Below are 17,567 nucleotides of genomic sequence, written 5' to 3'. Positions count from 1 at the left end.
AGTGGGCACGGACTGTGCCATCGATTTGTCAGCTCTGAAGGCCTCGGGCCGTCCCGGGCTCGGCACAGGCGACCATATGAAATACACAACACCAAGACCAAATAGAGCTTAAATGTCAGCATACCACACACCATCTGTTCTCTTTGCATCCAGACAGGATGAAATCCTACACACACTCAGCCTCAACTGTGGTTTGGTCACATGGTGCTTCATTTCTAAACTGGGGAAAAGGCAGCATTTGTACAAACCAGCTGCATCAAGTTAGTCTGATAGAACAAGTTACCGGGTACAAGCTCTATGCATAAAAGACACCAAAAGTCAGATTGTACCGCATTCAAATGAAGTAAAAAAGGGCATTACTAGTTTGTCATTACATTCTGAAGAAATACACATTCTGATGAACAAGCAACAAAATAAAAACATGAAAGTTAATTCACCTTTTAAAAAGCTAACATTTGAGCCTTGAAACTCAACTGCATGTTTTCTAGGGCTTTTGAAAATATTCAGCTTGACTACACTAAGTTTACATCCACTTACAGTTACATAACTCGCTTGCATTATAAAGGTATACAGCAACCATCAATAAGCAGTTCCGGCTATGACAGCGCAAGGCAATTACATCTAAATATACAAACTACATTCAATGAGGACACAACAGCTGCAATTAAATAAAATCAAATCCACTGTAGCTAAAGCGTGACTATATGGTGATGGAGTAGAAATGACATAATATCATTTGCCAAGTTGGAAATCTATGCTGGCAAGATGATAGCATTTTACATTAGATATAACAATATATAGTACATACCCAATGCATGAGTGCCTTCTCGTTGAGTAATTCATCTGCATAGCCTTCCGCGGGAAGCGTGAGTCTTTATTCATTGTGAAATTACTTTATATGGGCAACGAAATTTACTGAGGAAAACTAGAGATTCAGTTCACTCCCAGAAAAGATGGAATTATTGAAATGGAAATTGAGTCCATAGATTTCTCGAAACGGCCACAAATCCACATTCTGTTGGGTAGATGAGTCAAGTTCTGCCAGAATCTGTAGCTTCCATCGGCTGTAGAAACAACTGCACAGCCACCTCCTCTTTGACAACTTTCACTAAACAAAACCGCAAGAAATCTCTGCCACACAGAGGAGCCTGAGTTACTATGAGCACAGCATTAGACAGTCCATGGCATCTACAAGTGTTCAGGGTGATTCTTTTTTCACAGAACCTTCATAATACAACATGCGGTATGTTATATTCAGATAATGTATGTAATCACCACCTGGCGAGCCTCAGTCATCTGTCTGATTACATCAACTGAACAAACCTAATTTCTCCCTCAGGGAACTGAGGCCAAAGTAATGTTGAAATCAGAGCTAATATCAGTCGGCCAAGCAGATCTGTTGCAAATGTTCAGCTTGTTTTGCTTGGCTGCAGACCAATGAGCTGGCAAGATAATCCTATAATATGAGTTAAACACATTCCTAAATAGGAAATGCCAATCAAGAAACTCTTAAATAATTGTTGAGAAGGATAACAATGGAATCCTGTCCAAATAGGGTTCCAAATTCTCCTAAAAATATTGTTTCACAGCTTAGAGCAGAAAACACACTCTCTCCGTGGAACAGAAAATAAGATATCCAAGAACATTGGCAGTGAGGGAAGGCTCTTATAATCCCATCAGGTGCTCCCTGAAGTGTGCAGCCCCATCAGCCTTCCATATTTGACTTGTCTCTCTCTGAATCCTGAATGCTGGAACCACAAATAATATCTTGAAAAAGAGAGGGGGGGGGTGAAAGAACGAGAGAGAAAGACAAAGAGAGAGAGAAGTAGAAGTGTGAGGCAGCGTCAGAGACCAAGCAGCCAGATTCAGAGGGAGGCAGGCAGAGTGAGACGGGCGTCTGGAGGAGGGACAGAGAGTCTCTGGTGCTTAGGACCACGCGAGGCGTCAGAGGAGTCCCCCGTTGTGGCACTGCCCTCCTTGGTGCGTCCACGGCCCTGTGCGCCTGTCCGATTCCCCTTCTGCCCACACCAACAAAGTTCCACACATGGAACTGACCTGCTTCTAAGCGAGGCAACCACTTGAAACTGCCTCGGGCGCAATCCAATAGATAAGGGGGGGCTGCATTGGAATGCGGCTTATAGGGTATTTACCAACATGGACAGTGGCTTTGGGTTGCCATTCCATGTAGATTGATGGAAAGTCTGAGCTTTGTGAATGGCCTGAGCCTTGTCACCAGTGGGCCACCGCAGGTTTGGTGAAGAGGGGAAGGAGTTCTGAACAAGCCAGGACTGATTCTTCAAAAGGTTAAGATACCGCATCTGCCTGTCAGCTGCTTCAACAATGAAGACTACGTAAAACGAGGAAGACAAAGGGAGATTTCAGAGGCAGCTCTGAGCCGGTCAGAGTTGACATGTGTCTTTGGGCAGCTCCATGCCCTACTCTGACGCAAAGCCTCTTCATCACCTGACCTGGGTGATGTGTCAACAACATGGGAAGCATCAGCCCCTAGTGGATGAAAAGGCAATGGCACGTGGCTTCTGTTCTTCGCTTTATCAGCAAATAACCTGCAATCTACAAACCACAGACGTAAGTAAAAGATTTTTAGCACCAAATTAATTGATTCCAATATTGTTACTGTTAATGGCTAGGAAAGTAAAAACAGAAAACTGTCTTGTCTGTTTGCTCAAAACATGTAAACTACTTGTCTAGGGTGATACTTCAAACCATCAAATTTAGACAGCTCACTGCTGTTATTTAGTAAGTGCTTCAGATTTGGCATCCGTTAAGGCAAATCAGTCGTAAACGTTCTCATGCCTGTAAAGTCTCTTACAAAGCTCAAGGTTGTGAGTGCTAGAAAATCACTAAAAACTATTTAGAATAGGCCCTGCTAATGTATTTACTGGTATCATGTGCGGATGTATTTAAGAATTTACCCCTTTATGTACTTAACCCGACACCAGGACATGATATGCCAAGCATGCAGTAGAGCAGCTTTCTTACATCGTTCTTAGTGATAAGTGATCTTATCTGTTCTGCCACTCACATGTATTGCTCACTCACGTGCATTAGAATTCAGTTGAAGTGAACTGTAACTTTACTTCATTACTGTAACATATTAGGGCCTGATTGTGTACATATAACTCATATATGAGTCTAATAAAAGACGAGAGATCATTTGTATTAAAAATATGAAGTGAACTGTAGCTTTACTTCATTACTGTAACATATTAGGGCCTGATTGTGTACATATAACTCATATATGAGTCTAATAAAAGACGAGAGATCATTCGTATTAAAAATAGGAGGAATGCAGAAAAGCACAACAGTCCAGTATCCGGCAGTCTGATGTGTGTTTACAGCAACATGCAGTAGTTTGTTATGGGTCAGGCAGCCGGTGAACTCACACGGCTCTGGAGCTCTGGCTGCTGGAAGCACTCGTGCTGGAGCGGATGACTCCAACCCTGGATGTAAACATTCTCTAGAGGCACCGGGCCACATGACAAAGAGTACAACCCCGGAGAACTGTGGGGCCAGAGCGCAAGCCAGGGAGCCTAGCAACACCAGTCGCTCCCTTTCAACTCGACACCTTTGGCTAACAATATAGATCTACTGTAATGCTAACAGTTACAACTCATTCCAGAGGCTCAGTGTCCTCATAAGACACTTCAGAAGTACACTTTAAAACCAAAGAACATTCCACTGATTAGCTTGAGAAATTCTAAAAATCGGTCTGAGATCCTTTACACATCAGATTTACATTTGCAAAAAATCTATCTGTTCTTTCTCAAACACACAACAACTCTATTAATCTATCTTGACACAAGAAATAGAGACTTCGTCTGTCCTGATTCACCCAACTGGCAGGGACATTTCCTGACAGATGTACCGTTAGTTTAATTCCTTTACTTTTTACCTCCATCCTGCCATTTCTCATCTTAACGGCGGGTTTTGTCTCCTTTGTTTAAAACCACATAGACTCTTTCCAAAAAGAAACCATGTTAACGCTTCTGTCAATCCAAGCAGGAGCTTCACAGACATCAATATTTACAGAATGGGAGACAATAGGGGACTCTGAATCTCTATATTGTCAGGTCTGAAAAAAACAACTTGCAAGTTTACAAAGTTGCTAGCATAACAATTCTGCTACATTATCACAGCAACACATACAGCAGTCTAAATATGGATTTATATTTATAGACTAATAAATGTACCTGCTTTTAAAACTAGGTATGCAGAGCCCTTCAACACTTTCATTTTCATGTTTAAGGCAGTGTCAAGCTTCAAACACAGCTTGGCCCTGGATTTAATTTACATGTACCATAAGATTATATGTACAATTCACAACTCTGTTGCCACATCCTCAGTTTATTGCAACACACTACCTGTAGTCTTTTTCTGAAGGGAAAGCACATGTGTACAGAAACACATTGTATTCCTGTGAAGGGCAAGCAAGAACAGACAGACAGCTTATCAGTATGAGGTGCTATATGAGTTATCATCTTAGTGCTATAAACCACGGACCAAGTGAGGGACTGGCAGGGAGAAACTGAGAATCTTTATCTAACTCTATGTTTGGCAGCTGTTTCCTTCAAACATATTGCTCTTGTTTATCACACCTGACAAGTAAGGCCAGCCAAATGATATTTAACGGCATGCAAATACTGCAAGTCACCTGAAACATGCAGACAATAATGAGACTGAGGCTTCATCTTTTTACATTTTTGTTTTTCTGAAGGTTAATCAAGTTGTGTGGATATCAGGTAACCATAGAATCCCTGCACATTAAAATGGTGCTTTATATGTGTACAGTTGTTTGCCTTGAGATACAAAAACACCTAATCTTGAGCAGTTATGACAAGCTCAAACAGGATTGCTGTGTAAAAAGTAACAGGCAAAGCTAAGAGGTTCAATATAATACAAACAAGCCACAGTGACAATGAAGACCTCAGGCCAACAAACCTCACAGATCATCCTCCCAAAGAACAAAGGGGTTATTCATGATTTAGCACAGATCATCTCTTCAAATGCAATTGTAAGCTACACCAACCACTAGACTCAAACTTAGAATCACCTTTCAGTCGGGTGGGCATCTTCAGCTTTGAAATCTGCCTTGTGATGTTCTATTGCGTAAGTGGCGAAGAGAACAAGATTCTTATGGCTGGAGGAGCTCAGCAAACAGATAAACAACGCCACTGTCTAGACTCGACTGGCTCCCTGCTTGTCTTGAGGTGAAAGTTACAGGGACTCTGGCCTTCACCAAAGCGCAGACACCATGGAGGTCTGTGAATAACTACCTGGGTGTGTGAGCCAAGGTGAAGCGCCTCAGCTGGGTGATGCTCCGGTTCATCATCAGCCGCCTGAAGAGCAGAGGGGAGTTGCGAGGGGAGTTGCGCGGGGAGTTCCGGGGGGAGTCGCGAGGCGACATCCTGGGGGAGCCGGTGGGAGAACTCCCCTTCGATCTGGCCTTCGGCTTGGGCAGTGCGGCTCGGCTGACCGCGCGCTCCTCCTCCGAGCTCTCCGAGAACAGCTCACTCATGGCCCCCACCGCGTGCGTGTGTCCGCCCGTCAGCCCGTCCGCCCGTCACCCGTCTCTTGTCAGACCTCTGACACCAGCGACCTGTCCTCAGATGGGCCCGTCAACAACTGGAAACCGGCTGCTTTGTCTTCGTCACACTGACACGGGCTGTGGGAGAGTGTGCTCCTTAGGTCCACTTACGTAACTGTGTTTATCAGAAACGCAGAGCCTTAAACATGTCCAGTCCTTCACTGCTTTGATTACACACACAACTTTGGTCCACAGTTAATGGACCAGGCCATCAGTGGAGTGGAATCCCTCCCTCTGTGAACCGGCTTTGTTTACATAACTTTAAGGCCCTTCCCTCTCACCGCCTAAATATGGCAGGCCCATTTACAGCACTCAAGTACCATGGCACAACCACGCAGCCATCCACTCAAAGCTTTGCTTGCTAATTACTTCCTTTTTAAGTCCCCTGACATGTAAATATTGAACAATAGCCCTCAACAAAGGCTCAGAAGAGAGCACAGCAGAATGATTGTGCCCAAAATTTGCTCCAAGAAATCTGTTTGCTTTTCACATACTCACAAGCCTACCAGTCACATGAACAGGCCTCACTATAAAAAGAAAAGAAAGATAACGTTAGAAAGCACACAGGCACTGTCACGATGGTTCTCTATCACCGAATACAAGCATTCCCCTGTGGGCTTTGTTTTTCTGCAAGGGAAAAAAGTGCTTTTTTCCCCCAATCTTACGACTCCCAGCTGAGTTGAGTCCTGTACAAAATAATCTCCACCCCTGACATCTGACTTGAAGCAGACCTACAGTATGACATACTGGTGGAGAACATCAGACAGCTGTGAGGTGATTACTCAACACTTCACAAAATGTAAATCCCCGCGAATGGAAACATTTTAGTGTTCAGATATTTTGGTGAGGGTACTGTTCTCAACAACCATATTTTGTTGACAGAGTGATAGAAAGATCTGCCTGGGTTCCCTTTCCTTTCGCCAGATCTAGGGACAGTTGTGTGGTAATAACACTTTTCTCCAGGATTCAGGAATGTTTACAACTTCCCCAATATGTGAGGCACAGCCCTCCTGTCCCTATGTGCTGTTGTGGGGATAGGGTCACATGGCTCCCCCTGCTGTTCTTTAATTGCGTCATCCTTCTGACCTTTAACTTGTTGTGCTTTGCATCTTGCATGTCCTTGGCATGTCACAGAACTTATAAGGGATACGTGCCTTACATGCACCACAAACATGTTATGTATTTGGAGTTAGATCTTAAATGTTTACGCTACTTTCACTTTTTCAAAAAAAGCGATCCTCTTTTACAATTCAGGCGACAAAACGCAAGACTGTCTGGACATGATGCATGAAAGTAAGGATCTTTGGAACCATTAGTGAATCATTTTCAAAAACAACTATTACATGTCAGCTACATCACGGTTATCTCCAAATTTACCCAGCAAATACTTTTCACTGAGGTTAAAATAAAACAAATATGAGGGACTGATTTTTATGAATCACAGAGACAAGACTCATTCATGTCTTACTCTCCAGACAGAAAAGGTGTAACTTAGATAAAGGTCTCCATCCCACCAAAGCTCCGTATGAGCGCCGGATGCATCCACTCTACTAAAAGACTTCATCATGAGTGTTCAAAGAAAGCAGTCTGAGTTTCCATTTACTGCCACAGTGGTGGATACAACAGTCTTCCTCTGAGGCAGGACAATGAAAAATGGCTTACCATGTGTTCTGAAGACAGTCTGAGCCGGTGTCCTGGTCCGCTACATCAATGTAGAACGTTGGCTTGCCGGACAGGGTCTCTAGTAGACTCCCCAGCCTGTTTTTGACACACTGGACAGTGGTCCGACATGACAGCCGCGGGAGCTGCAGGGGTCCGGAGAAGGTTCTCTTCACTGCACACTGCTGTGTGGGCTTGATGGGGCACCTCTCCTCGGACTCCCACTGCCTCTGGGTAACATAGGGCAATATTCCAACTCATGGAACGTCTCTCGGCCAATCAGAAACAAATAAATAGTTCCATAGAACCCAATTGTTGTATAAAGGTCACTAAATCACCTGCTCCATCACTGTGTTTGTATGTATGTTTACTGAACTGGTGAGTTGCACAAACGTTCATCTGAATCAAATGTCAACCAAAGTCATTCAAAAGAAACATAACTAATGTGGAGATGGAAGATATGATTTGTAAGAATGAGACAGCAAAATGGTTGCCTGCCACCTCTTCAACAAGCTTTAGCCACACAATGACATTGGACAATGTCTCTAGCTCTATTGCTACGGTTTTCTGATGATAGTGGTTATCTAAACCGTCAATCTGGTCACACTTCATTCCTAACATTGTTCGGTGGTAGAACACCACTAATCTGTGTGGTGGTTGTGATGGTTTCTTTGCATATGGGCAGCTGAAAACCCGACAGAAGCATAAGACTGACCCTTTCAATATCTCAAACCTAATGCTTCTTGAATACTTTCTCACAGCTAAGGGCAAATCTATGCTTTCAAGTATAAATGTAATTTGCTTTTATTATACATTGAATTTTTTCTCATCCTTTTTGGTTGCAAGACAAAATCAGTTTTGGGACCAATATTGCAGGCAACTATGTTTATAATTATGTTTTCTTATTCTATTTTTGATATGATGGGGAATGTATAAAAAAAAACACATCAAGCTGATGTGTGGTTATTCTACAACTGGTCCATTAAAGCAAATTACACTGTACAGTACCTCTGCAACTCCAAAGAATTGTGACAGAGAGCTACTTTGCTTCATCGTCTATCGACTAGGAATCCTGTAGAAAATGAACATTCACATTAATGACTGAACATGTGACTGAATAACCGTGACAGGACACAGATCATTTACATACCTGAGTCATCACCACAGTAAATCCAACTCCAGTAACTGTATTAACAACTATCTTAATGTGTCTATTTTGGTAACATATGTACAAAGCAAACTGTGTACTTGTTATGAATTTGACAATGACTATTTATAATACAATGAGTTATACCTATTTTGTTACCAAAAAAGTAATACATAGATGGTAAAAAAGCAATACATTACCAACACAGTTTAACTTTTTCTGTATAAGTCCTTACCTCTTTAAAAGATTCCTCCTTAGGTCAGAAAAAATAGACAAATTAAATCCTGTAAGAATTTAATGAAAGACCCACACATTTGGTCAGTACAACTCAAAGAAAGTGTTTTTACCAAAATAACCTCTGACCATTTACTGCATATGAATTAACTGTGTACCTCTAAATACTGAGAGCAACAGTATCATCTTGATACAGCTCACCTAACAGGCTCAACTGCGGTTCACACATCAACAGTGACTTGCGTCTGTAGTATCTTTAAATACTGAGAGGAACTCTGCCATCTTCATACAGCTCACCTAACAGGCTTGACAAGCGTGCATCTGTCACAATTTGCTTACATCTACAGACAAAGTTCAGAGCAATGCAAGAACAAGCATTAAAAACACTTTTAGTTCATATTATTTCACGTTTTATCATGCTGAAAAATAACGCCAAACCAAAGGGCAGCATGAATGCATTTTCACAAAATATCTAATATGCTCGAAGAAGAAATTCACAACTTGGCAAAAGTCATTGAGTACTTCATTGGTAATAAGGCAATCAAAGGGTATCAAGCAAATGGTTTACACAAGATAATACAATTCATTATTAACATTGCAGTAGGTGTGGTCATAGACAAGAGTAAGCTGGAGTTATTATAGTAAAATAATTTCTTGGATCTCTTTGAAAAATACCTTCTAAACCACACAGTTACCCATCATAACATTAATACATTATAAAGTACAAAATTACTCATAAATAATAAACCAAAACCAGTACATATAAAATATATTTTAAAATGAATGAGAATAGTCTGTTCTGAGTCTGTTCAAGAGGAGATACTAGGAGTGCCAAAAATACAATCTCTCTCACACACTCTCTCTCACACACACACTCTCTCTTACACACACACACACACACACACACACACACACACACACACACAAACATACCTCCTTCACAGTGATAACAAACTACTGACAAGGAAATGTTTGCAGAATTTCATAACAGATAAGCAATAGTACTAAAGCTTGCTAAAGCTCTTCAGCTAATGGATTTACAGGAGTCAAAGGTCCATCATCTGCTTGTTCCTCACTTGTCTCTATAACTGCTTGGACAGATTCTCCTGAAAAAAAGCATAACAGAAATGTGTTTGTCAACACTGCACAATAGTTCAGGTCAATCTATTTCACATCTACATGTAAGGCTCTACCGTACTTCTGTGCTCTAAATGTGATTTGTGCAAGCTGTGAACCCTAGGCATCCTTCATTTTTGAATGCCTGCAACTAGCCTAACTTTATTAAACACAGCAAACACACAGATATGCACTGGGCACGGATACATATAGACTAACCGGTGGAATTACATAGACATTTCTAAACTATTAGCTACAGTAGTTATTTAAAAGACACTCAAGGATTATACAGTACATCTTGTACTTTCACATAGCCTTCCAACTACTCCAGATGAAACAAATAATACAGAGTAGCCTATTGCCGCCTATTACACAGACAAAAACATTTTAAGGATGCCATGGAATGCTGGGTGATGATTCTTGCCATATTTAGGGGCAGAGTTAGAATGAAGCAATGTGGAGATGCATGTATTTGACTATAAGTGCAGAGCACACTAGGCTGACAACACAGTGAAGTTCTTTCAGTGTTGTTTGCTTCACCTGGAGTGGGGTTCTGCTGATGTGCAGTCCCAGCGTTCTCAATGCGCTCAAGTTGTGCAATTTCACAATTTACATGGGTCATCAATATTTCAGCTAGACTCTTACACTGACAGCACTACCATCTTGCATCATTAATAATCTTTATGATTGTCTGACTGACTGATAGCTTCAACATTTCTGATGACAAACTGAATTCAGTAAACAGACTCAACAACAAATCAGGTCTGGCATTGTGACTCTGGTTCTATTGGAATTTTTTGTCAAGTAAGTGCATCAGCCACTGTTATGATTAGTGTTGCAATAAGGGTATATAAGTAAGTATAAATACATACTCTGCATTTATCCCAATCCGTGAATTAGTGAAACACACTCAGCACACAGTGAACACACAGTGAGGTGAAGCACACACTAATCCCGGCGCAGTGAGCTGCCTGCAACAACAGTGGCGCTCGGGGAGCAGTGAGGGGTTAGGTGCCTTGCTCAAGGGCACTTCAGCCGTTCCTACTGGTCGGGGTTTGAACCGGCAACCTAGCGCTAACCAGTAGCCACAGCTGCCCTAATGTGAGAGAGACAATGGCCTACTGCTGGTTACTGTGATGGTAAATGAACTTACTATGTTTCAGGTAAGAGAGGTAGGTGTCCCATCCCAGAGTGATAATGTTCACGTAGATTACACGGAACTTTGCAGGCAGGAAGTAGAAATTAATCATCTGAGCAGCTGGCCAAACACACCAATCAGCCTTTAAAGCAAAAAAGATACACAGACATTAACTAAAATACTTCATGCCATGCATATTACATTTATTACAACATGTATTACATTTATTTGTCACTAGCCTTGTAGAACTCCCAGAACTTCCCCTTGAATTCTTCAAATCCCTCTATCAAAGTATGACCCTCCATCACACCCATACCTGAAAATAAAGATTAGCAAAAGGACAGTTCACAAACACTTAATTGTATATTGCTATTTGGCTAACAGTCTGTTCACTTATTGGTAGTTTATTGCATACAATTTAACCTAACACCTTCCTCATTTGTTTGACAGGGAAAAACTACATCAGCTTGCCCTTGTGTGTGCATTACAAATATATTCTTACCAACAAAATACCATAAACCCATAGTAGGAGATGCCACCAGCTGGTCGATCAGAACTTTCTTGCTTACAGTGGGCAACGCGTTTCCCACGAAGACCTTGTCTAACCACCCGTACCAAAAATGCATGAACGGACCCATTGAGCATCCCACAGCAAACATACAACCTGTGGGGGGCGTATTTCAACACAACACATCATAACATTCTTAACATGGTCTATTGAAGTCACATCAGACACAAAGAGTAGGAACACCTCAGAGTTAACTGATATTTAGCAGACATGCTGGCATTTTTATGCCATTCCCCAGATCGTGCTTACGGTACTTCAAATGTCATAGGGGCTAATGACAATTAATTGTGTGTTTCCGCCGGTTACCACCTGTCCGAGTCCAGTTGTTGCGAGGTCTGTCTGGATTCCCCCTTCTTTCTCTTGATTGTTGAAGTAAGTCCCCAGCAGCAAGCATAGCCCCACAACTCACTGTGTTAGTGACTATAAGATATCTGCCTTTGAAAAGAGGTTTCCAATACCCGGCTATCCGGATAAGGAATTGCCTGCTGGACTGAGAGATCATAGTAGTAGCAGCTAATTTAGTGATGACTTAGCTTCTCCTCAAACGATGTTGGCTAATGTGCAGAGTGTGAAGTAGAGTCTGTAGAAAACAGATGGAAATTAAGTTAAATAGCAGCATTATCTGTCTGTCCAGGCTAACATTAACACATTCACGTTACCTAACGTTGACTAGCTTAAGTAAAATTATATTTGTTTAACGTACACCAAGCACAGCCTTAGAAATGTAAGACCGGGTTCACAATGGCAGTTTCTCATAATAGCCTTCCGGTAGTTTTTTTTCTTTCTTTTCAACTTACCCATACCATGTAATCCAACATTATGAATATGAACTATCCATACCCTGTCATTTAAGCCACCAATGCTGTCATATGTCCTTGCAACCTGCTTGCAACCCACACGTAGTGACGAAACGTTAGCTATGCGTTTACAACGTCAGTAATGCTGTAAATTGCGCAGAAAAAGTTGAGTCGGCGTATCCTCGCAGAAATAAAATTATTATATGAACAACTTACAAAATAGTCCTATGCGAAGTGCGTTAATATCCTCTGCTAAACTGCTGGTAGGCCCTGTCCCTGCTTTTAAACCATGACCTGACAACGAAGAACCATACAAAATATCTTACACATGAAATCAAAGGTCATTTTACCATGATCTACAAGCAGTGTTTTTTTTTTCGGTCTGGCCTGCACTTTCAATCTCCTTCAAAAGACCAATTCGGAGAGTAGCCTACTGCAGATTCTATAAATGTGAGTTCCTGTGTAAATGTTGGATTCCACAGAGACAGAGAGAGCACAGAATAACTTTAAAATATGCTGGAAAAGGAATATTCTGGGGGTACTTCCAGACAGTGCAAACTGTAAGTTTCAGTTCTGAAAAGTGACGAGATCATCTGCGGTAATCTGTCACTTCTCTGAATTTCATTGACTGCACATCACCAGCACCTGGAAATCAGATGGCTGTGCATGTCCTGTTTCAGTTCTATTAATTCATTAATCTGGCACTGCAATTGATCTGACTGTGGCCTTTAGCTCATGTCGATAACAATACAGAAACAGCACTCCAACTTCCTTGTTTCGAGAAGCGGACATATTTTGTTCCTGAATCCTACTGCAGGGGCAACCCCACCACATCATGTTGGTTATCCCTATCTACAACATGTCTGGACCTGATTAGGGTACATTTCTGATGCAGCAACTAAAAAGGGATGGGGAAATGTAAAAGCTAAAAGCACAGGCCTATTCTGTAATGCAATTTCCAATCAACAATGAGTCAACATGAATGCAGATGCACACCATTTCAATTACTTTTCATTTAAAGTATTTATTGTTTTTGACAGTGTTACAAATAACACAAACATTGTCAGCGTCAAAAATTGTTCATGTGTAATTACTAGTGTTTCCAACACTGATGGTTGTAACTGTAGCAATCTTTTTTTTTTTTAAAGTGTCTCATGTCCCTTTAATAAAATGAATTTAGCCACATCATCATTTAAAACATTGTTTAACAGAACTAGAATATATTTCAATATTCAGAATGTCTGACATGATGAGGCATTTGAAAAGTGTGTATGTGTGTGATACAGTACTTCACAATCAAGGTATCACTGACTAGTTGAAACAGTAACTTCTGCTTTTGTTCTGTACTGCAGGGGCACAGGCCGGTGGTTTCTTACCCTAAAGACACAAGGGAAAACATGAAGAGTGAATCATGGCTGCTGAGGTTTTGGTTTGTGTCAGCAAATCTTAGAGCATCTTGAACCACAGACTGTCACTGACCTTAAACAAGCCGCAAACCAGATTGAAAAGGGAACCCATTGCTTTGTCCTGAAGGTCTTCAGTGTGCTCCTGGACAAGCAGATAAGCATATTAGAAATGAACAATCAAACTATGGTTCAGACCAGGATTGCATGACTAGAGCTTCATTTCATGCTTACTCCATTGATGGTGATCCAGGGCACATATTCATGAGGTGGCTTCAGTGCCCCAGTCTTGACTGCATTCTCATGCATCAGCTTGGTCCCTTGGTCTCCCTTCACACAGGTCATGATGGACTCCCAATTTGATGTAGGTGAGTAGAGTCCAAGACACTGGCATACAGGAAGGAGGGGGTCAGGCAGCCAGGAACGGCAAGATTACAGAGGATTGCTTTGCTATACTCATTTACTGTGTACTATGCTGGTCTTGTCTTACGGGTCATTCTGGATCAAATCAAAAAGAATCCAGGAAAATGGCTGCCGCACCATCTTAGAAGTTTGTCTACACAATGTTTAGGTCTCAAAACTAACAAATGTGAAATATTTTGGTTCAATTCCAATTGACCATTAATATCTTAAAAAGCAGTATTCCTCCAGTAGTCTAACAAAACCTTGTAGGAAGGCAGGCATACATGTTAGTATGACTTGACCATTAAAAGTTTGTACTGTAAGCCCATTGATTTTATTGAAGGTCCTAGATTCAGAACAAAGTGTAATAATAATAATGAAGGGTGATAATAAGGGTATTGAGGGGTTGATTTGTGGCAACAAATACAATACTTAATGTTACGTTCTGAGAATATTTTAGGTCTCCACAACATATGAACATGAAGATATTAAAGGGGTGGTTCAGGATTTTGGACATAGGACCTCATTTCCAAGTAAGCAAGTGTGATATTTATCAGTGGAGACCGTTTTCAACACGTTTCATCCAGTCCTTCTAATTGCAGAGTTCAAGAGGTGCTAGGCTAAGCTAAGTCAACGGTATGTGCTAGCCTGCCACTAAAAACAGTCTTACCCACTCCAAAGTACACCCAAGGCAAATAAATTATAACGCCAGACTATCGATGTAAATGTCTGTATTGATAGTTTTATTTCTAACATTATTCTATCCTTGCATTTCAACGATCGTGATTACATTTTGAGGGACTAGTGTCTTAGCAGCGGCGGAATTATACTTGCTCCAGTTAGTAGTACTGCGCCAAAAAGTAAACAGTAAAGCGCACTCCAATGGGGATACCTAGTAGTAGCCTTGGTAATATCAGTCCGCCGCTGAGATGCAAAATGACTACTACCAACTTCAGGGAACAAAGTATAACTATTGCAATGCGATGCGAGGGTAGTTGTATTTCTTACACTATTCTATCAACAGACATTTACATCGATTGTCTGGAATTTGCCTCAAGTGTCCTTTGGAGTAGGTAAGACTGTTTTTAGTGGCAGGCTAGCACATACCGTTGACTTGCGCTAGCCTAGCACCTGCGAACTCTGCAATTAGAACGACTGGATGAAACGTGTTGAAAACGGTCTCCACTGATAAATATCACACTTGCTTACTTGGAAATGAGGTCCTATGTCCAAAATCCTGAACCACCCCTTTAAGGATACAAAAAAACTTTTGCATTGTTTTGTCATTTTCGTGGAACCAAAATGGTATGTGGGGTAACTAGGACGAACATGAAATCTATGTGAGAATATATTTACATGTGACAAGTTAGTGTCCAATGTCCCAATGTTGTACATTCACAAATAAACATAGTTAGTTACATTGTTATACAGTGCTGGCCAAAAGTATTGGCACCCATGCTAAAGTTGACTGAAAAGAGGAATATAAAATCATCTTTTGGAAATTGATCTTAATGCCTTAAGTGAAAAATGAGGAAATATCTAACCTTTAAGGACACCAATTGTCTTAGTGAATGAATAATGTATCATAAATAAATAAATACAGGGGTCATAAGTATTGGCACCCCTATGTTAAATTCCCATAGAGACAGGCAGGCCAGTTATTTCATGGATCCAGAATACTGTGCATCCTGATAAAGTTACCTTGGCCTTTGGAATTAAAATAGCCCCACATCATCACATACCCTTCACCATACCTAGAGATTGGCATGGGTGTTATTTCAGTTAGCCTATTAGCTGGTTTGATTTGCATTGAGCTCAATGAGCATCAAACCAGCTAATAGGCTAACTGAAATAACACCTTATTTCCTCATTTTTCACTTAAGGCATTAAGATCAATTTCCAAAAGATGATTTTATATTCCTCTTTTCAGTCAACTTTAGCATGGGTGCCAAAGAGAGGCAGCTGTGGCCCACTGGTTAGCACTCTGGACTTGTAACCGGAGGGTTGCTGGTTCGAGCCCCGACCAGTGGGCCACAGCTGAAGTGCCCTTGAGCAAGGCACCTAACCCCTCACTGCTCCCCGGCCGCTGTGGTTGCAGGCAGCTCACCGCGCCGGGGATTAGTGTGTGCTTCACCTCACTGTGTGCTGTGTTTCACTAATTCATGGATTGGGTTAAATGCAGAGACCAAATTTCCCTCACGGGATCAAAAGAGTATATATACTTATACTTATAATACTTTTGGCCAGCACTGTACCTATGCATATATGGTACAACATTGGCACCATTAAATATCCATACAATGAGTGACATCCACATATATTTTCATGTTCCTGACTAGCTATACAATTTTAGTCCTTTGTCCTCCACTTACGGTCTCGGCAGACTTAACCACATTTGCAGAGGACTCCATGCAGAAGAGGGTAAAAAAAGCTGTTCCAAAGTCAGTTGAATTCAGTATGCATGTCTAGGATCAAGACAAAAAAAAATGTAAGCAATCAAATCATGGGAATTCTGCCAATTCAGCCATGGGAGCCAATCAATGAACAGTATTACCTCAATCATGTTGCCCAGGCATTCCTCCTCCCCATGTTGGCAAGTGAAGTGTCCAGCAGTAGACTCCTGATATTTTTGAGGGAGCAAACATGAAAAAAAAAACATGACAACAAAGTCCAGACCTTTCAATTTCCTAAAAAGCATGCTAAGCACATTCGTTTTTACAACACCTGTGCGTTTCCAAATGGGATGAGCTGAACGTCCATGATGTCACGTAGCATGACCCATGTGGGAAACAGCTGCAAAGCGAAGAATTGTCTGCAACCAGGGCACAGAGATTCATAGTAGAGAGCCACTTCCACTTTAGAGTCAGCCTTCGTGTTATTGAACTCCGGACATTGCCGAAGGACCTAGAATATAAAAATCAAATCAGCTGTGCATAAAATGTTGAAAATGCACTTTTAAAAATGAATTCCAGTTTGATCAATCCTTGAGGTTATGCTTAACTGTCTGATCAGACTTTATGCACGATAGAACAGCCCGATATTTCCTGTCACCACCATATCATGGTGACATGATGACTTAATTTATCGATTTTTTTTTAAGCCTAATGCGGACGTGCATTACTTAATTCAGGGTCAGGGAAACATGAGAATACACGTACAAATGCTAGTGTAGCCTAGCCTATATACCAGAGAATTTCTAAAGAGTAATGTTAGAAAAGTGTTACAACATTAGGCGACTGCAGGTAAAGACTTACTTACCCCACATTCAGTCGCAATTTCCAATGAAGAGCACCAAACGGATGGCGGATACTTGCAGGATAGACTGAAACTAGCTACTACAGCAATACAGGCTGTGAAAATCAAAAGCGCAACCCCTCTCATGATTAACTGAAAGACTTACAGTGTAGTAATGGTACAAACCTGTAAACTGACCTGAATAAGAAAGCCAGCTCGCTACCTGCCTTTAAACTCAGAGCCAACTTCTTCAGAAAGATTTGT

At 41.3% G+C, this 17,567-nt stretch overlaps 3 protein-coding genes across 9 annotated transcripts in view; all 3 read right to left on the bottom strand.

Moving 5' to 3' along the window:
- The window catches only part of pde4ca (phosphodiesterase 4C, cAMP-specific a), a 33,450-nt gene extending 24,722 nt beyond the window's left edge, over positions 1-8,728 (bottom strand). For 2 of the 5 annotated variants that reach the window (XM_048234291.1, XM_048234460.1), the window contains exon 1: positions 5,295-6,249. In XM_048234291.1, coding sequence (XP_048090248.1) covers positions 5,295-5,536 — 242 coding nt within the window. In that variant the 5' untranslated portion in view covers positions 5,537-6,249. The other 3 variants (XM_048234213.1, XM_048234376.1, XM_048234712.1) reach the window with 3 other exon arrangements.
- Positions 8,729-9,151: 423 nt separating this feature from the next.
- mpv17l2 (MPV17 mitochondrial inner membrane protein like 2) lies at positions 9,152-12,474 on the bottom strand. Of its 3 annotated transcripts, none has more exons than XM_048235010.1 (6): positions 12,308-12,474; positions 11,777-12,047; positions 11,402-11,563; positions 11,139-11,215; positions 10,915-11,041; positions 9,152-9,751 (listed from the first exon to the last, which is right to left on the bottom strand). In XM_048235010.1, the coding sequence occupies exons 2-6, from the start codon at positions 11,967-11,969 to the stop codon at positions 9,660-9,662; spliced, it is 651 nt and encodes a 216-aa protein (XP_048090967.1). In that variant the 5' UTR covers positions 11,970-12,047; positions 12,308-12,474; the 3' UTR covers positions 9,152-9,659. The 3 variants fall into 3 exon arrangements, with proteins under 3 accessions (XP_048090967.1, XP_048090880.1, XP_048091051.1); XM_048234923.1 differs by having other exon boundaries at positions 12,265-12,363; XM_048235094.1 differs by lacking the exon at positions 12,308-12,474 and adding an exon at positions 12,171-12,248.
- Positions 12,475-13,268: 794 nt separating this feature from the next.
- ifi30 (IFI30 lysosomal thiol reductase) lies at positions 13,269-17,557 on the bottom strand. The gene is made up of 7 exons (XM_048250655.1): positions 17,328-17,557; positions 16,794-16,973; positions 16,624-16,689; positions 16,442-16,534; positions 13,902-14,054; positions 13,744-13,812; positions 13,269-13,641 (listed from the first exon to the last, which is right to left on the bottom strand). Exons 1-7 carry the CDS (start codon positions 17,448-17,450, stop codon positions 13,576-13,578), a joined length of 750 nt encoding a protein of 249 aa, XP_048106612.1. The 5' UTR covers positions 17,451-17,557; the 3' UTR covers positions 13,269-13,575.
- Positions 17,558-17,567: the final 10 nt, after the last annotated feature.

The sequence above is a fragment of the Alosa alosa genome, chromosome 1 (assembly GCF_017589495.1).
Source record: "Alosa alosa isolate M-15738 ecotype Scorff River chromosome 1, AALO_Geno_1.1, whole genome shotgun sequence".
Lineage (NCBI taxonomy): Eukaryota > Metazoa > Chordata > Actinopteri > Clupeiformes > Clupeidae > Alosa > Alosa alosa.
Note: the sequence above shows the minus strand (reverse complement) of the source record. Positions and strands in the feature narration are given on the sequence as shown.

Excerpts from the sequence above, each read along its gene's own strand:
- mpv17l2 (XM_048235010.1), bottom strand. The coding sequence starts at position 11,969 with ATGATCTCTCAGTCCAGCAGGCAATTCCTTATCCGGATAGCCGGGTAT. Across the intron at positions 11,564-11,776 it reads CAACAACTGGACTCGGACAG|GTTGTATGTTTGCTGTGGGA; the intron begins GTGGTAACCGGC and ends CGCCCCCCACAG. Across the intron at positions 9,752-10,914 it reads CCTCTCTTACCTGAAACATA|GAGAATCTGTCCAAGCAGTT; the intron begins GTAAGTTCATTT and ends GCTTTTTTTCAG.
- ifi30 (XM_048250655.1), bottom strand. The coding sequence starts at position 17,450 with ATGAGAGGGGTTGCGCTTTTGATTTTCACAGCCTGTATTGCTGTAGTA. Across the intron at positions 16,690-16,793 it reads TCCCATTTGGAAACGCACAG|GAGTCTACTGCTGGACACTT; the intron begins GTGTTGTAAAAA and ends CAAAAATATCAG. Across the intron at positions 13,642-13,743 it reads TGGTTTGCGGCTTGTTTAAG|GGTAAGAAACCACCGGCCTG; the intron begins GTCAGTGACAGT and ends TTGTGTCTTTAG.